The following is a 22,710-nucleotide window of genomic DNA, read 5'->3' on the forward strand; positions in this document are numbered from 1 at the left end:
TGAGATATTGTGGACGGCAAGGAGTGTGTACATGTAAAAAAAAGCAACAAAAAGACTAATAACAACAGCAAAAACAATAATTACAAGACAAAATTAAGATAAGTGCTCGGTTGACCAGTCACTACAATTCCTGGCCAAGAAAATCTTTTGCGAACATGACATACATTGACAAGCAGCATTGTCGAGGATCTGCCGGATGGAAGATTTGGTGGTTACAGAAAGTTGTACAAAGTCAATAAAGTTCTTGATGTTCTGAATGGAAGAAGGTGGGTAGTGACCTAGCACATTAATTTCAATAGTTTCATAATAGTTTGGGATCTGTAGCTAAGTGATCAAATTCCGCAAGTAGTTGATGATACTCAGCCTTGTTTTGTTTTCTGAACTTAGCAGATTGAATGTTGTGTTCTGAGTCTAGAGGGTAGGTTAGTTCAAGTAAAGCAACAGAGGGTTTGCCTGAGTTATATACAACGATATAGCCTTGTTTTGCCATAATCAAGACACACGATAGTGTGTCATGCGGCCCAAGAAGCCGGCGCGCCACACCGTGAGTATATTAACAGGAAGAAAGAAATCGCAATTTTTACACCTATGTAGCTCTGTGATCCCTTATCCGATTGGAACCAAATTTGCTAGAGACGTGCCGCCCAGTTAGGGAAGTCTACATACCAAATGTGAAGAAAATCGCTCCAGCCATTTCCGAGATACGAGCGAACAAAATTTCGTTTTAATTTCTTCGTTATTTTCTTCTTCTACTTCTTCTTCATTTCGCACACTTCGCAAAATCCGCCATAAAATACGAATGCGTGCTCGGATCGGGCTAAAATTTGGCACACTTAAAGGGCTCAGTAAGGCGGATCTGTGTACCAACTTTGGTAGGAATCCGATAAACATTCACGGAGTTATGACCGATTATTTGCGTAAAATAAGGTCGAAGGTCTGTCACGCCTACAGGGTAAACCCCTTGGAGGAATCAGTTGAAAATTGATATGTAGATGGAGCAACCATCGTAGGAGTGCCTTTTTGTGGTTTGAAAGGAATCGGAATAAAGACCATGGAGATATGACACAAAACCCAACCTGTGTCAAAATTACGCGATCGATTTTTATGAATAAAAAAACTATTAGTTTTCGTGTCTACCAGGCAAACCGCTTAGAGCAACAAACTGAAAATCAGTATGTAGCTGGAATAATCATCATGGAAAGTTCTTGCAGTAGTACAGAAGAATCGGATTATAATTCACTGAGTTATGATTCGAAAGGCAACTATGTGCAGCAAATGCAAGATCGAGATACTCTAATAGAACAGTCACCCTAATAAAGCATTCAGCTGCGTGTATAATTTACTCAGTTATATTACATTGCAAGTTATTCTGTAGGGAATTCAGCTACAAACAAGTCACTCTGTAGTCAGATCAGCTAGAGGAAGGTACCTAATAGAGAGTTCAGCTACAAAGAAGCCATCATGTAGAGAGTTCAGCTGAAATAAATCACCCTGTAGAGAATTCAGCTACAAACAAATTGCCCTGTAGAGAGATCAGCTAGAAGAAGTTACCTTGTAGAGAGTTCAGTTACAAAGAAACAATCATGCAAAGAGTTTAGATGCAAACAAATCACCCAGTATTCAGAAAGTTCCGCTATGAACAGATCACACTATACAGAGTTCAGTTAGAAACAAGTCATCCTGTAGAGAGATCAGCTAGAAGAAGTCACATTGTAGAGAGTTCAGTTACAAAGAAACAATCATGCAAAGAGTTTAGCTGCAAACAAATCACCCAGTAAAAAGTTCCGCTATGAACAGATCACACTGTAGAGAGTTCAGTTAGAAACAAGTCATCTTGTAGAGAGATCAGCTAGAAGAAGTTACCTTGTAGAGAGTTCAGTTACAAAGAAACAATCATGCAAAGAGTTTAGCTGCAAACAAATCACCCAGTAAAAAGTTCCACTATGAACAGATCACACTGTAGAGAGTTCAGTTAGAAACAAGTCATCCTGTAGATAGATCAGCTAGAAGAAGTCACTTTGTAGAGAGTTCAGCTACAAACAAATCACCCTGTAGATAGTTCAGCTAGAAACAAGTCACCCTGTAGAGAGATCAGCTAGAAACAAGTCACCCGTAGAGAGTTCAGCTAGAAGAAGTTACATTGTAGAGAGTTCAGCTACAAAGAAACTACCATGTAGAGAGTTCAGCAGCAAACAAATCGCCCTGTAGAGAATTCAGCTACAAACAAATCACCCTGTAGAAAGATCAGCTAGAAGAAGTTACCTTGTAGAGAGTTCAGCTAGAAACAAATCACCCTGTAGAGGGTTCAGCTACAAACAAGTCACCCTGTAGAGAGTTCAGCTAGAAGAAGTTACATTGTAGAGAGTTCAGCTACAAGAAACTACCATGTAGAGAGTTCAGCAGCAAACAAATTGCCCTGTAGAGAATTCAGCTACAGACAAATCACCTTGTAGAAAGATCAGCTAGAAGAAGTTACCTTGTAGAGAGTTCAGCTACAAACAAATCACCCTGTAGAGAGTTCAGCTAGAAACAAGTCACCCTGTAGAGAGATCAGCTAGAAACAAGTCACCCTGTAGAGAGTTCAGCTAGAAGAAGTTACATTGTAGAGAGTTCAGCTACAAAGAAACTACCATGTGCAGAGTTCAGCTGCAAACAAATTGCCCTGTAGAGAATTCAGCTACAAACAAATCACCCTGTAGAAAGATCAGCTAGAAGAAGTTACCTTGTAGAGAGTTCAGCTATAAACAAACCACCCTGTAGAGAGTTCAGCTAGAAACAAGTCACCCTGTAGAGAGATCAGCTAGAAACAAGTCACCCAGTAGAGAGTTCAGCTAGAAGAAGTCACATTGTAGAGAGTTCAGCTACAAAGAAACTACCATGTAGAGAATTCAGCTGCAAACAAATTGCCTTGTAGAGAATTCAGCTACAAACAAATCACCCTGTAGAAAGATCAGCTAGAAGAAGTTACCTTGTAGAGAGTTCAGCTACAAACAAACCACCCTGTAGAGAATTCAGCTACAAACAAATCACCCTGTAGAAAGATCAGCTAGAAGAAGTTACCTTGTAGAGAGTTCAGCTATGAACAAACCACCCTGTAGAGAGTTCAGCTACAAACAAGTCATCCGGTAGAGAGATCAGCTAGAAGGGTCACCTTGCAGAGAGGTCAGCTACAAAGAAATCACCCTGCTTCACCTTTTCTTCTTCCTGTAGTAAAGAAAAAATGACAGGTTAAAAAGCCCTAAAGCTGGCCATAGGCTGGCTTTGGGGTATACAAATACAAAAAGAAGTGAAATCTAATCCAAAACAGCCAAGCTGTAAAAAAAGAGTGCGGCCCTGAGAAAGGCTATGGTGAAAAAAGATGTGAAATCCAAGGTGGCGGCCAAGAAATGGCTGTGATGGTAGGTTAATGGTAAAAATTTTAATAACAACAATTCAGGTGAATTTGGTGCCACTTGGTCTTGGCACAAAATTCACCTGAATTGTTGTTATTAAAATTTTTACCATTAGCCTACCATCACAGCCATTTCTTGGCCGCCACCTTGGATTTCACATCTTTTTTCACCATAGCCTTTCTCAGGGCCGCACTCTTTTTTTACAGCTTGGCTGTTTTGGATTACACTGCTTGAAGGTTCTTAGTTTACTAATTTGTTAAGATGCCTTACTGTAGTTATACTGATAGTAAAGTGTCAGTAAACTTAAGTATATGGAACATAATTATTTTACTAAGTTTTAAACTCTCAATAAAACATCAGTGAATGCGGGTTTACTGAAAAACTACTAAAATAACAAACAATTAACTGTTCCATATACTGGAGATATACCACTGTAGTAAACTAAGATACTTCAAGCAGTGTTAGATAGTAAATATACTGAAACTTTGCATCTGAATAGATGAGCAAGGGATGGTCATATCTAAAAGCTGGTCAAGGGAGGTGTCCATCCAGATCATTATATAGCTTGCTATGTTGAGAAGTACATAGGGTTATGGTATATATGTGCAATATATTATTTGTATTATACTTTTAGCACTAAAATATTGTTTCCATTAGAAGTGTTTAAAAACAGGTTATTTTACAACAATTTGAAAGATTACACCAAATTTGAAATACATTCATGCGATTTAAGCAAAAATGAAGATTTAATGCACTTGTATGGTTTCATAACCAGCCAGCTAGAAGCAGGACTGGGGAAGCAACATAATATTGGTCAGGCAATAATTCATTTGGGTGGACAAAATATGTCCCCAACCTAGTCAGTTGAACTGTTGATGTGCAATATTGGTCAGGCTCTTGCCTGGGGCTGCCTGGGTGGCTCCCCCAGCCCTGAGAAGTAGGCTTATAACCTAGTTTAAAAGTTTCCAAACATGCCCTAAGGCAATGATTTTGACATGGCATCGTATCTCAAATGATTTAGTATACCTTATTCAACTTCCACAGAAAATGTGCTTTTATCACAAAGTGAACGATTTCATCAAATTTGTTGCTTAGCCGCTCTACTATTAGGGACTATCTGACAATCGCTATCAAAGTGTTTGTATCAATAACTTTTACTCTGATTTATTGCCAGTTCTTTCAAGTACCTCTACAATGCTCATATAATATATTTCAATGGTTCAATCTCAACTACTCTATTGCATCCAAGCATGGCATCCACATCTGATGAAAGACATCCCAACTATTGAACAAATTCAGCACCATCACCATGCCACCAATATCTATTGAATGACTACACCAGTAGCTACAAAACCCACTAAATAAAACTAAGGATCCTTCTCCTGATAAACTTGTTTGAGTTACAAGATATATTATTTGTAATCAAATCAACCAAGATACAAACTAAACAGTTCAATATTCACAATTAAATCAACTTTAGTTCCGCTAATACCAGCCAATAGCAAACTGATTATCCCAATATTTTAATAATGTGTCTAGACATTCTTATTTCCACAGCTTACCACACCATACCCATCCTTAATTTGGACTTATCATTTCATCAAAACTGAAAACCTTTCTCTGGGATCATTTTCTAACTAATTTTGATGATAATAGCTGCTGCACATTGCACTATCTGTGCCCTTGTTCAAGATGCCATCAGCCATGTCCACCCACCTCAAATTTATACTATCTGTAGAAACTGTATGTATGTGTGCATATGACTAAATATGTAAATAAGTATAGTAATGTAATGTGCAAAACGGCTGTTGGTACATGTTACCATCAGACCTTTGGTGTGTCTACACCATAAAGCAATAAATAAATAAATAAATAAATACATAAATAGAACCGGAAGTCGGTGCAATATAATGCCGGAGCTATTGAACCAAAAGCCATGTGACACTTATGAAGCTATGAGAAAAGCTAGGGCCAACTATAATTCCAAACAGCAAATTAAACAGTAAGAATGGTCGATTATATGAATCCAGTCTGTTTTAATAACCACATGAGCCATGTACTTTACAACTCTGTAAATTAAAATTTTCATTTTTTCCCATTTTGATTGCTTTTTAATGCAGCCCTTATTAATGGTCTAGGGGTAACTTGTAGAAAAGTATGCATACTGCAGATCAAGACACACGGTAGTGTGTCGTGCGGCCCAAGAAGCCGGCGCGCCACACCATCAAGGTCACAGTGTACTACAGCTTGATGAAATACGATCTGAGAAGAAAGATATCAACTTGCAATTAAACTCATCAAAAAAAGAACGGTGTAATGAACATGAAAAAACAACTAAGTTTCTACTGTGAAACATGTGACCAGTTGGTATGTCACTATTGTACTATAAAAGACCATGCAGGACACAAGCATGATGCTGTGAAAAAGATGGCAAAACAACATCTAGACAAGATGGATGAAGTTATTAAACCAGTAGATGATATGATTGATAAATTAACCACAAGTGAGAAAAAGGTTTCTTCCACCATTGAGAAGATTGAGTTACAAGCTGCTGAGGTTGAGCAAGAAATTGATAGTTACTTTGACCAGGTAGAACAAACATTGAAACAACAAAGAAAAAATTTGAAGCAAGAGTTACGTGAAGTATCAGCACAAAAGAAGAAGGCAGCTTTGTTACAACTACAGCAGCTTAAACATAATCATGACCAACTTGAGTGTTCGAAAAAGTTGAGCGAGGTAGTGAAGATTCGGTCAGATAATCATGAAGCATTGTTTATGAAAAAACAAATAACTGAAGATGTGAATAGACTAGATAAAAGTTACAAAAACCTAGACATTGAACCAGTAGAATTAGCAAATATGAATTTTAGCAAAGAGCATGAGCATTCCTTTCCTTTCTTTGGCAATCTCTCATATGGTGATAATTCAACATTCAATACTGCAATTGCATACATTCCAGCCTATGGACAGGTTGGTAAGGAGGTGAAACTCACAATTATAACCAAAGATGACAATCATCATCCTAGCAGAAAAGGAGATAGTAAAATAGCTGCTCAAGCAAAGCCAAAAACAGGAGATGTTATTACAGTTAGGGTTGAAAAAACGAAGATAGCAGCTATACAGCCTCCTTTGTACCCATCCAACCTGGAAAGGTGGAGGTTTCAGCAACTGTTAAGGAACAGAACATTAACGAAAAATGTCCGTTCAACATTTTAATACGTCAGCACACTACACTAGATAAACCTAGAAAGACGGTGAATTATGATGGAAAGATGGGTGAGCCATGGGGTATTGCATTTGGCAAGGATGGTGTGTGGACAGTAGCAGATTATTCCAACCATTGTGTGTGCATATTTGATGATAAAGACCAGGTGGCTAAAAAATTTGGGTCCAATGGAAATGGAAATAGCCAGTTTGGTAATCCTCATGGATTAGCATTTGATGCCAACAACCACTTGTATGTGGTCGATCATAATAACAAAAGGGTGCAGAAGTTTGACATCGATGGTGGCTACTTACTACAGTTCGGCAACAAAGGATCGGGTGATGGTCAGCTATCCAGTCCAGCAGATATCACAGTATACAGTGACAAAGTTTATGTTGCTGATCAAGGTAATAACCGCATCTCAGTATTTTTGTATAATAGCCAGTACAGCAACACTTTTGGGTCAGATCATTTGGACAATCCCTATGATGTAGCAGTTACCAGTACCAATCAGGTACTTGTTACTGACTATGGTCATCACTGCATCTCCATATTTACTCTTGATGGTAACTATGTGGACAAGATTGGTACACAGGGTAGTGATGGGGGTCAACTGAGCAATCCATTTGGTCTGGCTATTGATTTATATGACTTTATCCTTGTAACTGAGCTAGGTAACAATCGTGTATCAATCTTTGACAAAGATGGTGTCTTCATACACTGCTTTGGATCGAGTGGCTCTAGTGCTGGTCAGTTTTCAGCTCCCCGAGCAATAGCCTGTACTCCTAACGGTAGCATTTATGTCTGTGATTATTCCAACAAAAGAATCCAGATTTTCTCTGATTATTAATTGCAACAATTATACTCTATATATGCAAACTGTAGTTTTGGCTATTACATTGCTATTGTAGTTATGCACAAGTTTATAACATGCAAGTTTTTCATAATTATTACTGTAAACTTGTAACTACTTTATGCTCTTTTTGTAGTAGTTACCTGAGTTATTTAGTGTGTATGCGTGCATTAGCTTTTATATTACATTATTTGCAAAAATATTTCAGCAATTTTCAACGACAGCTCACAAAACACAAGTAGTACAGGTGCCTCATGTGTTATCACTATACTATCTGTACATAAGCAGACAACTTCAATTCATGAATGGGCAATTTAAAAGAAATGTTCATATGCATTAAATTTACAGAGTACTTTTAATGGAAATTAAAATCTTGCTGCGTACATAGTTAATGTCATAATAGTAGAAATTTTGACTGTAACTAGACATACATACATAAAGTATTTTGGACACAATAGTTTCATTCTTGACAGTCGGTTGTACTTTTCAAGCGACCAATGAATTGCCATTTTCTTTCTTTATCCAGCAGGCATTAATCTCTACAACACAAACTGTTAGTGCATGTACATTGGTCACATTTATTACTGTGATCATGTGTATTCTTCAATAAATATATTATGGGCCAATTAAAAGACTTTACACTACTTCAAATTACACATTTCAGCTTTGTACAACCACATGCACAAAAGTAGCTACATTTTATATCATATATGTAGTTCCTTTGTACACTAGAGTACATACATACTCTCTCCTACATGGTAGTTCTATTAAGATAGCAGAAACAATCTAGAATTACAGACTGTCAGTACAGTATCTAGTTCAGTATAGTCAGGAGCAAAGGGAATAGTAATGTCTAGTTATAACTCTTTACTGAGGATACAAAATTTAATATAGTGGGGGATAAAATATCTAGGCTATATTAGAGACAGAGAAATTAAAAAAAACAACTGAATTATGTGGTAGAAAATCCCTTTATGGTTACAAGTCAGTGAAAGCAACATAAGTATAATGTGAACAATGCAAATTATGTTGGAGGATGCAATCAACACATCTAAAGGTTAGTGGGTGCATATTTTAGATATGCATCCAACTTTTACACACTGCAGTTTCAGAACTACGCGAGTGCTTAAGGAGGGTATGGCACTTGCAATTGAGCCAGAACTCAGCTTGTTCCTATCAATTATATAGCTTCTTACGTATATCTTCCTATTTTATTGTGCAACCATTCAACTAAATTCTGTTCAGAGTTGTTATGGTGATTGAGAAGATCCCAATAGTTAGAAGGGATTTAACATGTTAAACCTATATACCTCGGGGCTTGGGCTCTATGTGATTAATACTGAAGAGCATAAAGTCTTGCAAAGAAGTAAAGAAAATGAAAGCTGCTGGTATCCTGCTACAAAATTTGCTCCAACAGAGAGTATATTACAATACAGAACGAGCTAGAATATGCTGTGTACTTTTGTAAGAGTATATTCAAGTGTGTAATAATCATGAGAGTAACGTTGCTTGTTTAATTTGCTATACTTTTAACCATTTGTTGTTTTGTGAGCTTTTTTGCAGCCATAATGCCATTATGGTCATCTTTTCATAACAATTAACCTACTGTAGTATTCTGATACACATAATCACACTTGAGGGGTGTGTTGTTAGCCCTGTATCAGAAATTTGTCTGCTCTACTTGGATATATATTTTATTGCCAGGATACTTAACTAAGTGGTATTAACTAGAACAGGAAACTACACTGTAGCTATAGCTATTAGTCATTATAGTTTCAGGATTTTCAGTGTTACAAGTTGATCATGAAGATAATATGTAGTCAGGATGATTGTAGTGTGATAAGAGGACTCACAGCCAGAATGGGAGGCTACAAGACAACTGGTGTTAGAGACTTTATTATATTGTGTGTTGCAAAAGAAAATTATGGCATTTAAGACAGACCCAGGGTTGTCTAAGCACCACTGCATCAAGGTTATTCATCTATTTAATATATTTATGAAGTAGCTATATTATTATAGCAAAGAAAAGCACCATTATAATTTTATTAAAACAACAAAGAATTGATGCTCAGATCAACACATACATGCTATCATACATGATATAGTTAGCTGCTTCCAACAAAGACTATGGCTAGCCTACTTTAGATGATACTGAGCTAAATGCAACCTGGGACAGTGTGTAACTGATCATGAACAGCAAGGAAGTTAAATAAGTAGCCAAGTATCCATACATGTTAATATTAATTCCCAAACCCGCCAAATGAATTATGGCTGCTAACTAACGTAGGTGTCAGAGAGAATTTCTCATAGCTGTGACTTTGCATGGGTAAAGCAACTGCTAAAGCTAGGCTGCATGCTTTCTAGAAATGTCCCTATAAAATGTGAAAAGATATAATTATAAACAATTAAATTTAGTAGGGATGTTGGAAATGACAGTCCCGAGGTCATTTATACCTCCAGTCACACTACAACTTCAGTTATATACAGTTTACAGTTATAGTCATGACTGCAATGTGAATTAAATGTGTTAGCTAAGTAAGCTAACTATATAATGCTAGTGGAGACCATTTTTATCAGCTTTATTGCTATACTAGTATGGGTATTACACATCAAAGGAAGGAATGGTGCTAAGTTATACAATTAATAAACATCCAACCAATGTGTACCCCGAATTTAATTGCTCAAGAAACACGCTCCCACAACATGCCTATACAGAGTAGTTAACTTGTATACTACAATAACTTGTTACTATGTTGTATCTATATTAATGTTTCAGGATCCATGCATGGTTTTGTCAAGGTCAAATTGATAATCACATGTACATTAAACAGCTATATAACAGTGACGTGTGTGTGTGTGTGCTGGTGTGTGTATGTATGGTCAGAAAGTATATGTGTTGAGTGATATTTTACACTAAAATATGGTATGTACGTACAGTAGTACATACAACTTAATATGTACCTTTAACATACTGCTATATAATTAAGTGATGGTTGCATGCATGTGGTTAATAAGAGTTGTTAACAGATTTGTTTAATTTTGCTCTTGCCTCCACTGACAGCTGTTCAAACTGTCTGTCATTGAAGTACTGATCTTTAAAAAGAAGCTTTTTAAACCCAAGGGAGTAGTAATGATGGATAATGGCCAGATTTTGGAATAGCTTACCAATTAATTGATTCATCCTAAAGTGAAAAATAGCTTCAATCTACATACTTACATTACTACCTCTGTTCCTATCCCAAGTGACCAAAATAATTATGTACCTGCTCCTGTGAACTGTTTTACTCCTTAATTCCTTTTACATCTTATCAGTAACTATTTTTCCGGTTAATATCAATATTAATTTACTGCTACCAGAGCTAGACGTTGGTAGATCCTCTGGACTGTTTTAGTATACATTTACCAGGTCATGTAGCCTTAGTAATTAGATGTATTTTTGGGGCCTGCATTCTAAGTCAAAGTTGGGAGATTTTATCATATTTATTTATTAAGGCTTTAAAGCGCAAGTGCTGAAGGTCTGTAGGAAATTTGATCCTACAGCCTGTTTAATGAAGTATGTTTGAAAGGTGCAGAAAGAAGAAAAAATCCATGACTGCACCTGGGCGGCCTCAAACCTGCAGTCATCCAATTTACACTTGAACATCGTGACTTACAGGAGTCTGCCAGGTGGTCAGGATGTTTTCTCCTTGTTAATTTCGTGTATTTGTTTATATGTGGTGAGTCCTGAGTTCATTAACTGATCTGTCATAATATGTGAAGGGCATAGGAAAAGGGACCTATAGCAGTTGGTCATGGAATTTGAGTTATGCTAATCAAAGAATTCCACAACTTTCCAACTATTCATATTTCAAATTTCAAGTCAATACTCAATTGTTTCAAAAGGTATGAAGAATTTAAATACAAGGGTAATTTTCTAATATATGTAATTTACTATATTCACCTAACAATAAACAGAAATTTACTGAGTTTTACTCAAAAGTTTAAAAGGTCGCTATAGGTCCCTTTTCCTATGCCCCCTCACATATACATGCTACAGATCGTGTGTCTATGTGTAATGTGACAATATTTTGTTTTCATGGTAGTATTATGTACATGCATGTTTGATACACATATCATGCTATTACATAATATCCATGTTGTGACTATGTGGCCTACTCATCATTAGTATATCATCATGATCTCATCAGAAGCCATGGAATGTTAACTGGATAATAATGTGGTGATCAGAATTGGGGTAGTTACTTCAGAAATGTAACTGATTACTAGTTACGCATTACTTTTATCCAGTGTAACTTAGTTATAGTTACAGTTACTTTTTGAAAGGTAACTAAGTACTCTAGTTATTAGTTACTTTCGTAGTATAAATTATGACTTGTTTTTAGCTTTTGTAACATGAATTTTGCTCAAAAATGCATCATTAAGGGATGTAATACATATGTGCACTTAAAATAATAATTCTGTGGCTATTTTAGGTCAGTTTTAATTATTGCTACGCCTGTTATTCAAGCTGAATCATAGAGAACAGTACACAGCATCTGTCTACTTAATGTGGTTGTAACATTTATGGAGTGCTCTTGCTTTTAAAGCATAATTAGTTATAGTTACAATGTAACTATTGTAATTAGTTACTATAGTAACTTAGTTACTTTTCAGACAATTACTCCTAGTTACAAGTTACTAGTTACAAAGCAAGTAACTAGTTATATTACTTATTACTTTAAAAGTAATCAGTTATGTAACTTAGTTACAAAAGTAACTAGTTACCCCCAGCTCTGATGGTGATGATGTAATACCTTCTTGGAAAGTGCAATTGTACTATATAGCTCCCCATGTATTGTTACAATTCTATGACAAGGTCGATTGGAGCATTTCACATAACTTGCATGGTTGTGCTCAGATGTAACAATTTGTAAAACAGCAGTAATCACTGTTTATATATATATATATAGGGAGGTTCACTGCTACACTATAGCTATCTAATAACTTTGAAAACAAACACTGTACAGATTTTTAAATGCATAAGATTATAAACACTTCAGTTTAGTTATTATTGGTTAAAATCCAATGCTGTTGGCTGATGATATTATAGTTTTCATTCTTTGATTGAAGATGATCAGTCTCCCGGCTTTTGAAAACATGGCCCATCACTGCAGAAAATACTGGACTTGCGGGCTGCATTTCAGAATAATGGGCTAAATCATTATAAATATGTACTAAATCCAAGTGGCAGTGGGCACTATGGTTAGTTTGATCACACTCCTCAAGTATCTCAGTTGTTGATTGCAGTGGTGGCTGCTGCAAGCCCAGCCACACCCTCAATGCCCACATGACCTGCATGTCACAATAAGCAAACGAGATATTTGTAAGTGTGCCCAGAAATGCCATGCTGGGGTGGTATGCATTGAACGTGTGAATATAGAGATGTTGTATACCACATTTGCTGTCAGTGGTGACACCACAAGAATCATCAAGGTATGCTAAAGTGTTAGCATATAAATCAAATTTATTTTGTAGGTGGGTTTTTTCCATCTTAAAGTCTTCCACTGGTGCAGTAAACTGATTCAGTAAGCTACAAAAAAAAACAATTTTATAATTCAACACAGACTATACACTTACTCTGAACACACAAATACATTGTCAAACTCTTCACATGATGATTGGTTGTTGTTGAGATCTGTGACTTTAACGAACCATTTGCCATCCTCCTTCAAGCTCACATGGTTCACTTTATGGTTGAACTCCACATGCTGAAGCAGGTTGTAGTGTTCACAATAATCTTGTAAGTACTTCAGTATTTGAGCTGGAGTGGGAAATGTATCAGTGTTGGGTTGAAAGGCAAAATCCTGAAAACCAGCCAGATCAGCTGGCAAAGTGGTTCTAAAGCAACAACACAATAAATTAAGCAATTAAATGTTGTGGTCCCCAAAATATAGCAAAATATACTAAGCAGCTTACCTAAGATATTCCCCAGATGGTTTTCCTCCATTTACTGTACAGTGATCCCACCACGACTTTATCTGGGCTCCTTCTTCATACATAGTCACAGACACACAGTCCAAAAACTTACAACAATGTCTCACAGCACACAACCCTGATATACCAGTGCCAATGACTGCTATCTTGATTTTGGGCTTTGCCTCAATGTCTGCAAGCAAAATAAAAATCATCCATAGATGAGCAAGTAGTATAAGTGTACATTCACTGTGTGTGTGTGTGTGTGTGTGTGTGTGCGTGTGTGTGTGTGTGTGTGTGTGTGTGTGTGTGTGTGTGTGTGTGTGTGCTTTCTGAGCACTACAAATTAACATTTGTGACACTGTGACACTGCCGTAAACCTGGAAAATTAACCATCAGTGTTAACTGTATGAAATTTAAAATAATTATGCTTTATTAGCTATACCCCCACATAGGGGTTTGGTAAATATGCCGGAATAATTTTCAGCATAATGCCAGAAATCATTATTCTAGCATAATGCTAGCATTTTGAAAGAATTATATGAATGAACGATCGATATACTCTAATAGAACACTCACCAGATCGAGATACTCTAATAGAACACTCACCAGATCGAGATACTCTAATAGAACATTCACTTATATATACTCTAATAAAGCAATCGATCCTATTTTTGCATACTACTCTATTAGAACAATGAAATATCTTGTTTATGTGCAATAATTAACCACAGAATTTTAAATAAACAGTCAATTCTACATTTCTATTTCAATTTATTGGAATAATTTTGAGAATAATGCATATCTTTTGGAGCATAATGCAAGCTTTTTCCAGGAAATTCTGAATAGAATAATGCAAAAAACATAAGAATAATTACCTCAGCCCTACCCCCACATGGGAATTTGATTTGGAGCATGACACTATATTTGGTTGATTTCATTGTAGATCTGTACAGTGACAAGATGATGGCACTTCATCTCTGCTCTTTACTCTTGGTCAATGTGGAAGTCAGAAGTCAAGCTATATACCATTTGATCAAAGAAAATCGTTGATCATTAATTTGTAAAAGTGTATTATAATTGATTCGTTAGAATCACAGCTAGTGTGAACGTGATTTTGCAAAGAATTCTACCTAGAGTCTAGGGTACAAGGTCAATTTTATTGAGGATGAAGATCAGAATGTATGGTATAACCAGCTTGGGCTCAAGCAAGGTATCATATTATGTTAATGTCATTGTGGAGATCCAGCTGCCAGTGATCTCAGATTGTGGTTATCTCCTTACTACACACAAGAATTTATAAGAATTCGCTTCCCTTTTTTCTGTTAAAAGTTTCACTACAAACTATTATTTGGCCATTTAGCTATCAAAATAAGAATACTTTGCATTTAAAATTATAACACTTAGCTATGATTTCCTGATTTACGTATAAGACGCCTATATATATATATATATATATACATTGTAATGTTGTTTGCTCATAATACCTTTAGGAGTTTTTGAGTCTGTAATTGACAAGAATGTTGAGTGGCCAGTCATAATATGCTGAAAGTTCTTGTAGTCAATCAAGTTTGTCTCTCGGTAGGCAGTGCCAGTGTCATACAACAGACGTAAGCCATAATTGAGTGTGGAGTTTCCTCCACTAGTTGCCACATCATAGTAATAATCCCATTGTTTAGCAGCTAACTTGTGGGCATATTTCTTCGGCACTCCATTTGATTCTTGTTGTATGCGTTCTGCATCACAAGCTTCAATCATTTTGTCAGCAGATGGCAGTTTGGAAAGCCCTGACCACACAGACAGCACCCAACGACATTGCAGGTCAAATGTAGGAAAGGCTACGACAGCTAAGTTGATGCCAATAAATGCCATGGATGGGTGTACAGCATTGAAGACATGCTTATATAGTGGAGACATCCATCGTTCATCAAGAGTAAGGTCACATGTCTTGTCCAGGAATGGAAAGCTGAAATTGTAGCCATTACATATTATGATAGAATCAGGTGAGAGTGTCTTCCCATCTTTGAAAAGGACGACTCCACCTTGTTGAACTTGCTCTATTTCCACAAACTGTTTTACATTATCAGGAAGAGGGCATGTCACTGGCTTCTTCCTGCTGCTCAGCACAACTTGGTTTGCCACAGTAGCCACATCCAGGATGATATCTTTGCCTGAATATCCTGCTCCCACTACTAACACAGTCTGACCATGATAGCTTGCTGGGGTACGATATGAGTGACTGTGGATAATTCTGCTAGGTGGAAAATTCTCCAAACCAGCTATATCATGTTTCCATGGAGTAGAATGGTGTCTATGAACATGAAATGAAAATTAGTAGAATACAGATAGTATAATTTTACTGTAGTATGGTATGTGGGTGGATCAGATGTTACCACCAGGATCGTAAATCAGTTGTAAACTGGTTGTAAACACAGTATGGCACAGTCTGACTACTGATTATTAGTTCAAAGATAAGGTACTGTTTATAACTAAACTTATATATATATATATATATGTCATAGTGGCATGATCATTGACCCCAGTCATGAGACTTAAGTGTTAAATAATAAACAATTAGTGTATTAAGGCACATGATAATTAGACTATAAAAGACATGAATTGTAATATATGATGAGTCTCCTAAATTTGCCAATGAAAGTGGTAGCTGATGTTACTTGTTCCTGCTAAAGGGGGGTTAGCTTGGGTAGAACTGCTTTCTGGTGCACCTAGATTGGTACAGTGGAGGTCCTACCGAGATCTACTAGGAAGACACTACCCCTAGACTCCAAGCAGAGACTAGAAGAGGTCAGACTGTGAGAACTAAGAAATTATAGACTGTTAGTTAGAAGAAAGTTAGGAGAAGGTTAGACTGTAGCAAATAACAGCATTATAGTGCCATAGTTCAATGGAGGAACAAGGAACAGAGGGAAAGAAAGGTTTGACCTTCCCCTTAACTCAAGGAGGCTCCTGTTAAGCTATAAACAACTTATTGCAAGGAATTTAAACTTGCCTACTGAAGCTTCAGCCAATGACTTATCCATAATGATTTGTGGAAGACTAAGGGAAGAGAACAGAGATCCTCCAACATTCAAGTCACAGTAAGTCAGTCAGGAGAAGCTGTAGAACTGTGTTTACAAGATGTAAATGGAGTGTTTCTCAGGATCCCTACAAGAACATCTCTTCCTCCCTTGAATAGGATCCCTACAAGAACATCACCAACTCCCATGCAGTAGTGAGATATCTGTTGAACCATGTGATGACTTTGTCTTGCAGGAAGCTAATGGCTTTTCTGAGGAAGAAAACTGTTTGGAGCATGTTCTTAGCTCAATGGAACAAAAGTTAGCAAAGACCAGGACAGAGTTACTAGAGGCTCAGGAGGAGGTGACATGTTTGAGAATCCAAGTCAGGGATCACAGTAGTAAGCTCCTGGAAGTCCAGAGAAAATTGGAATTGGAGAAGCAAAGAGTAACAGAATTAACTGGACTGAAAGAAGAACTACAACTGTTACACCAGTTGTTGTCCACAGAACTACAAGGTCTCAGAGAAGAGGTCAAGACAGTACAAGACAACAAGGTAGAACTTTGGCATACTAATTGCCAGCAGTTGCTGACTCATGATGAAGAAATGTCTGAGAAAGAGAGGGAGATTAAAGTTCTCTGTGATAGATTACATAGGACAGAGATGGAATTGGCTACACTTATAGTATGTTCACGTTGAGCTGAACCCTCAAAAACATTTAATAACTCATGGATGCAATTACATACGATCCTGAAATTTGGCTCATTTGTAGTACTGCTTGACCCGCTAAAAATATTTCAAAATCTTTTTGTTCAAATGTTTGACATAATATTTATGGCCAATCAAAATTTTCACAATACATTTCCTATAGGGAAGCCATATAAATACAGTGTCCATTACAGCCCTTTCCCAAACTTTTAATGGAGCCAAACTGTACGTGTCTGTTGTTGACACCTTTGCTGTTGCCAATAATCATCTGGTTGGCTGAAATGTTAACTCTGTTGAGAAAAAATCCACTTTTAATTTTTAGCCATTTTTCAGGATTCAGCTCAACGTGAACATACTATAAGTTGGAGAAACTGTCTGAGGGGACACAGTCAAGTGTAAGTCAGTCCATTTATGGTAACTCTGTTGGGTTTGTGCTAGGAGGAGCAAGTGTGAATCCTTTAGGTCCCTTTGGACAAGATTATAAGCCAATGGTCGCAACCTTACCAGTGCAGAGTGCAGGCTCTGTGGGACGAGTAACCACAACACCATTATTCCAGTCAGGAATATATACAACAGCCCTCTATGCACAGCCAACACTACCTAGAGTTCTACCATCAATTCAATATATATATATATTGCTAGGTACTGGTCCAGAGGGGTGGATGGGGTGGCTAACTACCCACTACATCATGCAATACTATAAGTAGTGATATCATATGTATGTGTATAAACAACTGTGTATAAATACTAATCACATAAAACACTTTACCATGGATTTCTTGTAATAGAAGACAAACAATCATATTAGTCTACTTTTTACAACAATCCATTAGAATACTGTAAATGCATTGTATGGTGCTAAGAAATGCATTAAGTAGGAAGTTGCATTCACAAGAAAACTTTCATGGAAGGGTTACTGTCACCCAGCAATGACCACCTGTTTCCTTGAAAGCCATATGAATAGGTTGACCATTTGTAAGGATTGTATTAAGGTACATATATTAATGTTATAAAATGGTATTCAGAATTCACCTGATGCCTGGAGTCCCTTATATAAATAAATATATATTGATGAAGAAATTTGTGGCAGTTGGATTGGCTATGGCACTAAAAAACTTGTGCCACCTAGACTACATCTATAAGATATGCTGGAAACTGACTAGCACCTTTGAAGTATAAACCACATTAAAGTTAGTGCATAAAAACTTCCTCCTCAAGGTGTTTATACTTCAAAAATGCTTGCTTCCTGTTTCTCACTCTTGTCTATCTTCCTGTGAGGATATCAGTAACATTAGCCACCTAAACCATGCACTGTGCCATCTCCAACACAAAATTTTGCGAGTTTCTGAGATTAAAAGGCAAGTGGTAAATATGGTAGCAGTTAATTATGGCGTTGTAAATACAATGCTCCAGCCACGTACCTGCCTATAACTTCTAATTAGATTTAATAATGCTGTATTTAATTCATTTGTAAAGTCAGCTTGCAGACCTGGCCTGAGTATACTATGCTGGTATAATATATTAGGTGATAATAATATACCAGTACATATAGTTTAGGAAAACTTTTTATTTGTACACCTGTGCAACACACAAGCTAGGCATATTGCATGGTATAACATGTACAAATGACAAGTAAAATTATAATGTGTTGTGAACCTCGGCCAACTATCACCTCCCCCCCCCCCCCATCAGTTGATTTATTTCTGGATCAGTGCCTGATTGCACAACTCATCTTCCAGAGTTATGAAAATAGACACACTTGCCTACATTGTACACTGTTAAAAATGCTATGATGGCACCTAAAAATGCTATGGTAGTACCTAAAAGTGCTAAATTTAGACTATTCCAGTCAAAAATAACACCTCTAGGTGCTACCATAGCACTTCATTTTTAACAGTGTAGTTATACATGACTCTGAGTGGTTCCACACACCCTCTACAATACAGTGCATTAACTTACCCATTGCATACCATCACTGCATCATAGACCTCTGTATTAGTCACTTTAGTCAACACATTCTGGGTGGTAACTTTCCACTCGTGAAAAGTGAAACCGGTGTTTGGTGGATCATCTTGGTTTACTGGAAACTGGATATCCCCAATCGGAGGTGGCGTGTACTCCATGCAATTTGAGGTAATGCTGGTCACTACAGTACTGAAGTGAATTAGGGGCATTATGTTGAAGTGGTTTGCATAATGCTGCAGGTAATTCTGCATATCAGTGTGATGGATGTAAGATGGAAGATGAGGATCAAACTGAAAGTCCAAGTAGGCCATTATATCCTTCGGTTCATTAGTCCTGCAAAGCCAAAACCAGAAAAATTTACAAGCCTAGCTAGCTGTTGCAACTCACCGAAGGTTCTTGTACATACTCTGGTGGATTGGTAGACCATTTCTAGTTCCAGTTTCTGGGGTATACACCCAGGTACCACCTACACTCTCTGTTTGCTCAAACACGTCTATTTGGAATAATTGTGACAATCGACTCAGGTTGCGAGCAGCGCACAAGCCTGCTCCCCCAGCACCTACCACACACACCTTCATCTTCTTGCTCATATATATAGGATAGCTGTAACCTGGATAAAAACAAAGACAACAAAACAAAATAAGAAGGTCGGTTGACTACATATAGATATAAATTGAGGTGCTGCATGCATGCATGTGTATAGCTACGTAGTACAGAAATGTATGGATACAGGCATACGCCGAGTGCGGCCGCATGCACCGCCCGCCATTAGCTACTTATAGTTATAAGAGTAGCTATAACTCTCTCTATTTAGTCCTTTTAGCCCCACGATGTCACTGACTCACTCAGCAATCTGCTGTCACGCAGCACTGTCATAATCTTCCAGCGTTGCTCTGCTAGATAATGCTAGCTATCAGGGGCGGTGGAGCAGGCCAAAGAGTGAGGGGGCCAGGCCAGCTGTGAGTTGAAAACCAAAAAAAAAAAAAAAAGAAAAAAAAGTCACAGCCTACTGACAATAACTGCTCTCCACCAATTATATCTCCTTATTTATAACTACGCATACGTAGCTAAGTAATTTGCAACACTGCTTCTCTGAATGCAGTATTCAGATCCTGACTGTTCTATAAGAGTATCTCGATCTTTTCTTGCAAACAGTGTCCCAAAAAAGTTGGGGGGGGGGGGGGGGGGGCATGCCCCCCCCCCCGTCTCCACCGCCTATGCTAGCTATTATAATAGCTATAATAGCTTATAGCTAGTACTCGCGCATGATTCAGAGACAGAACGTATAACGTATAAGTACGTACAAAAATAGCTACATATGGCTGTACTGCCAATATTTAGACTATATAGTAGCTAGATATTATAAAGTTAAATTTCAACCTTGATCTCTCTATATGCACTTCAGTCGTCGTAAAGCTTGCTTACTATACACTGCTCAGTGACAGCCCGGGAACTCGGACAAGATTATAAGCCTGTTAGCTATAACAAAAGCAGTAGCCAAATGCAATACGAAGGTCCGTTAACCATAGATATAGCTATCGATAAATGTACGTAATTTTACGATGTGGCTGGTGATACTCCAAATAAGGATGTAGCATATACGTATATAACTTCACGTCCTCCGCCCGAATCACGTATGCCGGTCTGATCACACTGGGAAAAAACAAGACATTTCCTGATGCAGGAAAGGCAAAGGAAACACACCAGGTGTATCCGTCACCAATTTTTTGAAAGGAACTAATGCAGTGTCGGCAGTGTGGTTACTGAACGAACGTCTTTGTGCAAGTTGAACTGGCCGGGAAGAACAGCTAAAAATTAAAAATGGATTTTTTTCAAGAGACTCAACATTTCAGCCTAGTCTCGCGTAGTCAGACCCACTCTTCGCGCGGCGCTTATCGATTGATAATTATAAGCGCCTAGCTGCGAGAGGGTCTGGTAGAGTAACTCACCTAAAATCGGACGGGCTCCAAAATCGGACGCAATTACTCGAGCTACAACAGGAATTTTTGAACAACTCATATGTCTTTAGATAGTTCAAGGCTGTGGGACTTTGAGCACCAAGTATCAGCTTTCTCGGCTTCTTTGTCTGGTGGCAGCAGCCCTGCAAAGTCATTTCCGATTAATACGAATTATCGGAAAAAACAGTCGATTCACGGACACTCACCGTCTACATATCAGACTTGCATTCAATCAACAGTTTTCTACCTTAAAGTAGTAGAGTAACTCATCTACTTTCTAAATATCCCTGGTTTATTAAATCAAATCCTTCTAATCACGAATTACAAATCAAATAAAATGAGACGTCACTGGAGTAATAATCGCACTATGAATTTAAGTATACGGAAGTAAACGATGTTTGTAAAAGTATACGGTGAACATTTCCCGTATACGTATCTCAAATAACGTATACTTTATCAAGTTTCCGTATACTTAAATTTATGGTGCGAATATTACTCCAGTGACGTCTCATTTTATTTGATTTGTAATTCGTGATTAAAAGGATTTGATTTAATAAACCAGGGATATTTAGAAAGTAGATGAGTTACTCTACTACTTTAAGGTAGAAAACTGTTGATTGAATGCAAGTCTGATATGTAGACGGTGAGTGTCCGTGAATCGACTGTTTTTCCGATTATACGTATTAATCAGAAATGACTTTGCAGGGCTGCTGCCACCAGACAAAGAAGCCGAGAAAGCTGATACTTGGTGCCCAAAGTCCCACAGCCTTGAACTATCTAAAGACATATGAGTTGTTAAAAAATTCCTGTTGTAGCTCGAGTAATTGCGTCCGATTTTGGAGCCCGTCTGATATTAGGTGAGTTCCTCTATAGTTCGAATAGCAAAGTTGTTCTGACACCCTGAGCTTTTTCAGGGTGATAATGAAACACCTGGTTAACTTTCATCACGACACGTCATATCAGTATTGCGGACTGGTGGATTACTGTCAACAGAGACAGAGCCGGAAAGGAATTCGACAACGTGACTTGGCGTGATGAAAGTTAACCAGGTGTTTCATTATCACCCTGAAAATGTTCAGGGTGTCAGAACAACTTTGCTATTCGGACCCTCTCGCAGCTAGGCGCTTATAATTATCAATCGATAAGCGCCGCGCGAAGAGTGGGTCTGGCTACGCGAGACTAATTTCAGCCAACCAGATGATCAGTGGTGACAACAGACACTGAGATGTCAACAAGTAAACAACAAACACATGCATGTGGTTTGGTTCAGCGTTGAAACCGGGTCGGGTCATCCGGGTCATCCGGGTCACATTTTCTCCGGGTCATCCGGGTCTGACCCGGTTTACAAATTATCCGGGTCTGACCCGGATTGGATCACGTGAGAAACGATATTGATCGTTTGACGACGTGGAACCTATAAACGCTAGTCGCGTAGCTCTTTCGTGAGCCACGCCCACTTATCGCGTTACAAACATACGCTCAGCCACGCCCATTTATTAGTAAGTACAGTCTGTATCATGAAACTGTGTCCGTTTCTGTCTGCAAGCTTACGTGGGGCCACGCCCACTAATCGATTAATGTATGAGTTGTATATAGTCTAGGTCTAGTCTTGCAGCAGGATAAGTACTTTTGTGAGCCACACCCATTTTAATATATTGG

At 37.8% G+C, this 22,710-nt stretch overlaps 2 protein-coding genes across 3 annotated transcripts; one reads left to right on the forward strand and one right to left on the reverse strand.

Annotated features, from left to right (window-relative positions):
- Positions 1-6,664: 6,664 nt before the first annotated feature.
- Positions 6,665-7,447, forward strand: LOC136264734 (E3 ubiquitin-protein ligase TRIM71-like). The gene has a single exon (XM_066059509.1). It carries the CDS (start codon positions 6,665-6,667, stop codon positions 7,445-7,447), a length of 783 nt encoding a protein of 260 aa, XP_065915581.1.
- A 4,957-nt stretch (positions 7,448-12,404) lies between these two features.
- Positions 12,405-19,416, reverse strand: LOC136264611 (uncharacterized). 2 transcript variants are annotated; one of them, XM_066059385.1, is made up of 5 exons: positions 19,088-19,416; positions 14,890-15,713; positions 13,406-13,595; positions 13,142-13,327; positions 12,405-13,019 (listed from the first exon to the last, which is right to left on the reverse strand). In XM_066059385.1, the coding sequence occupies exons 1-5, from the start codon at positions 19,402-19,404 to the stop codon at positions 12,491-12,493; spliced, it is 2,046 nt and encodes a 681-aa protein (XP_065915457.1). In that variant the 5' UTR covers positions 19,405-19,416; the 3' UTR covers positions 12,405-12,490. The 2 variants fall into 2 exon arrangements, with proteins under 2 accessions (XP_065915457.1, XP_065915456.1); XM_066059384.1 differs by having other exon boundaries at positions 13,067-13,327.
- Between the last annotated feature and the right edge of the window lie 3,294 nt (positions 19,417-22,710).

This window comes from Dysidea avara, chromosome 8 (genome assembly GCF_963678975.1).
Source record: "Dysidea avara chromosome 8, odDysAvar1.4, whole genome shotgun sequence".
Lineage (NCBI taxonomy): Eukaryota > Metazoa > Porifera > Demospongiae > Dictyoceratida > Dysideidae > Dysidea > Dysidea avara.

Excerpts from the sequence above, each read along its gene's own strand:
- LOC136264611 (XM_066059384.1), bottom strand. The coding sequence starts at position 19,404 with ATGGCCTACTTGGACTTTCAGTTTGATCCTCATCTTCCATCTTACATC. Across the intron at positions 13,328-13,405 it reads CCATCTGGGGAATATCTTAG|AACCACTTTGCCAGCTGATC; the intron begins GTAAGCTGCTTA and ends TTGTTGCTTTAG. Across the intron at positions 13,020-13,066 it reads AATGTATTTGTGTGTTCAGA|CTTACTGAATCAGTTTACTG; the intron begins GTAAGTGTATAG and ends TTTTTTTTGTAG.
- LOC136264734 (XM_066059509.1), top strand. The coding sequence starts at position 6,665 with ATGGGTGAGCCATGGGGTATTGCATTTGGCAAGGATGGTGTGTGGACA.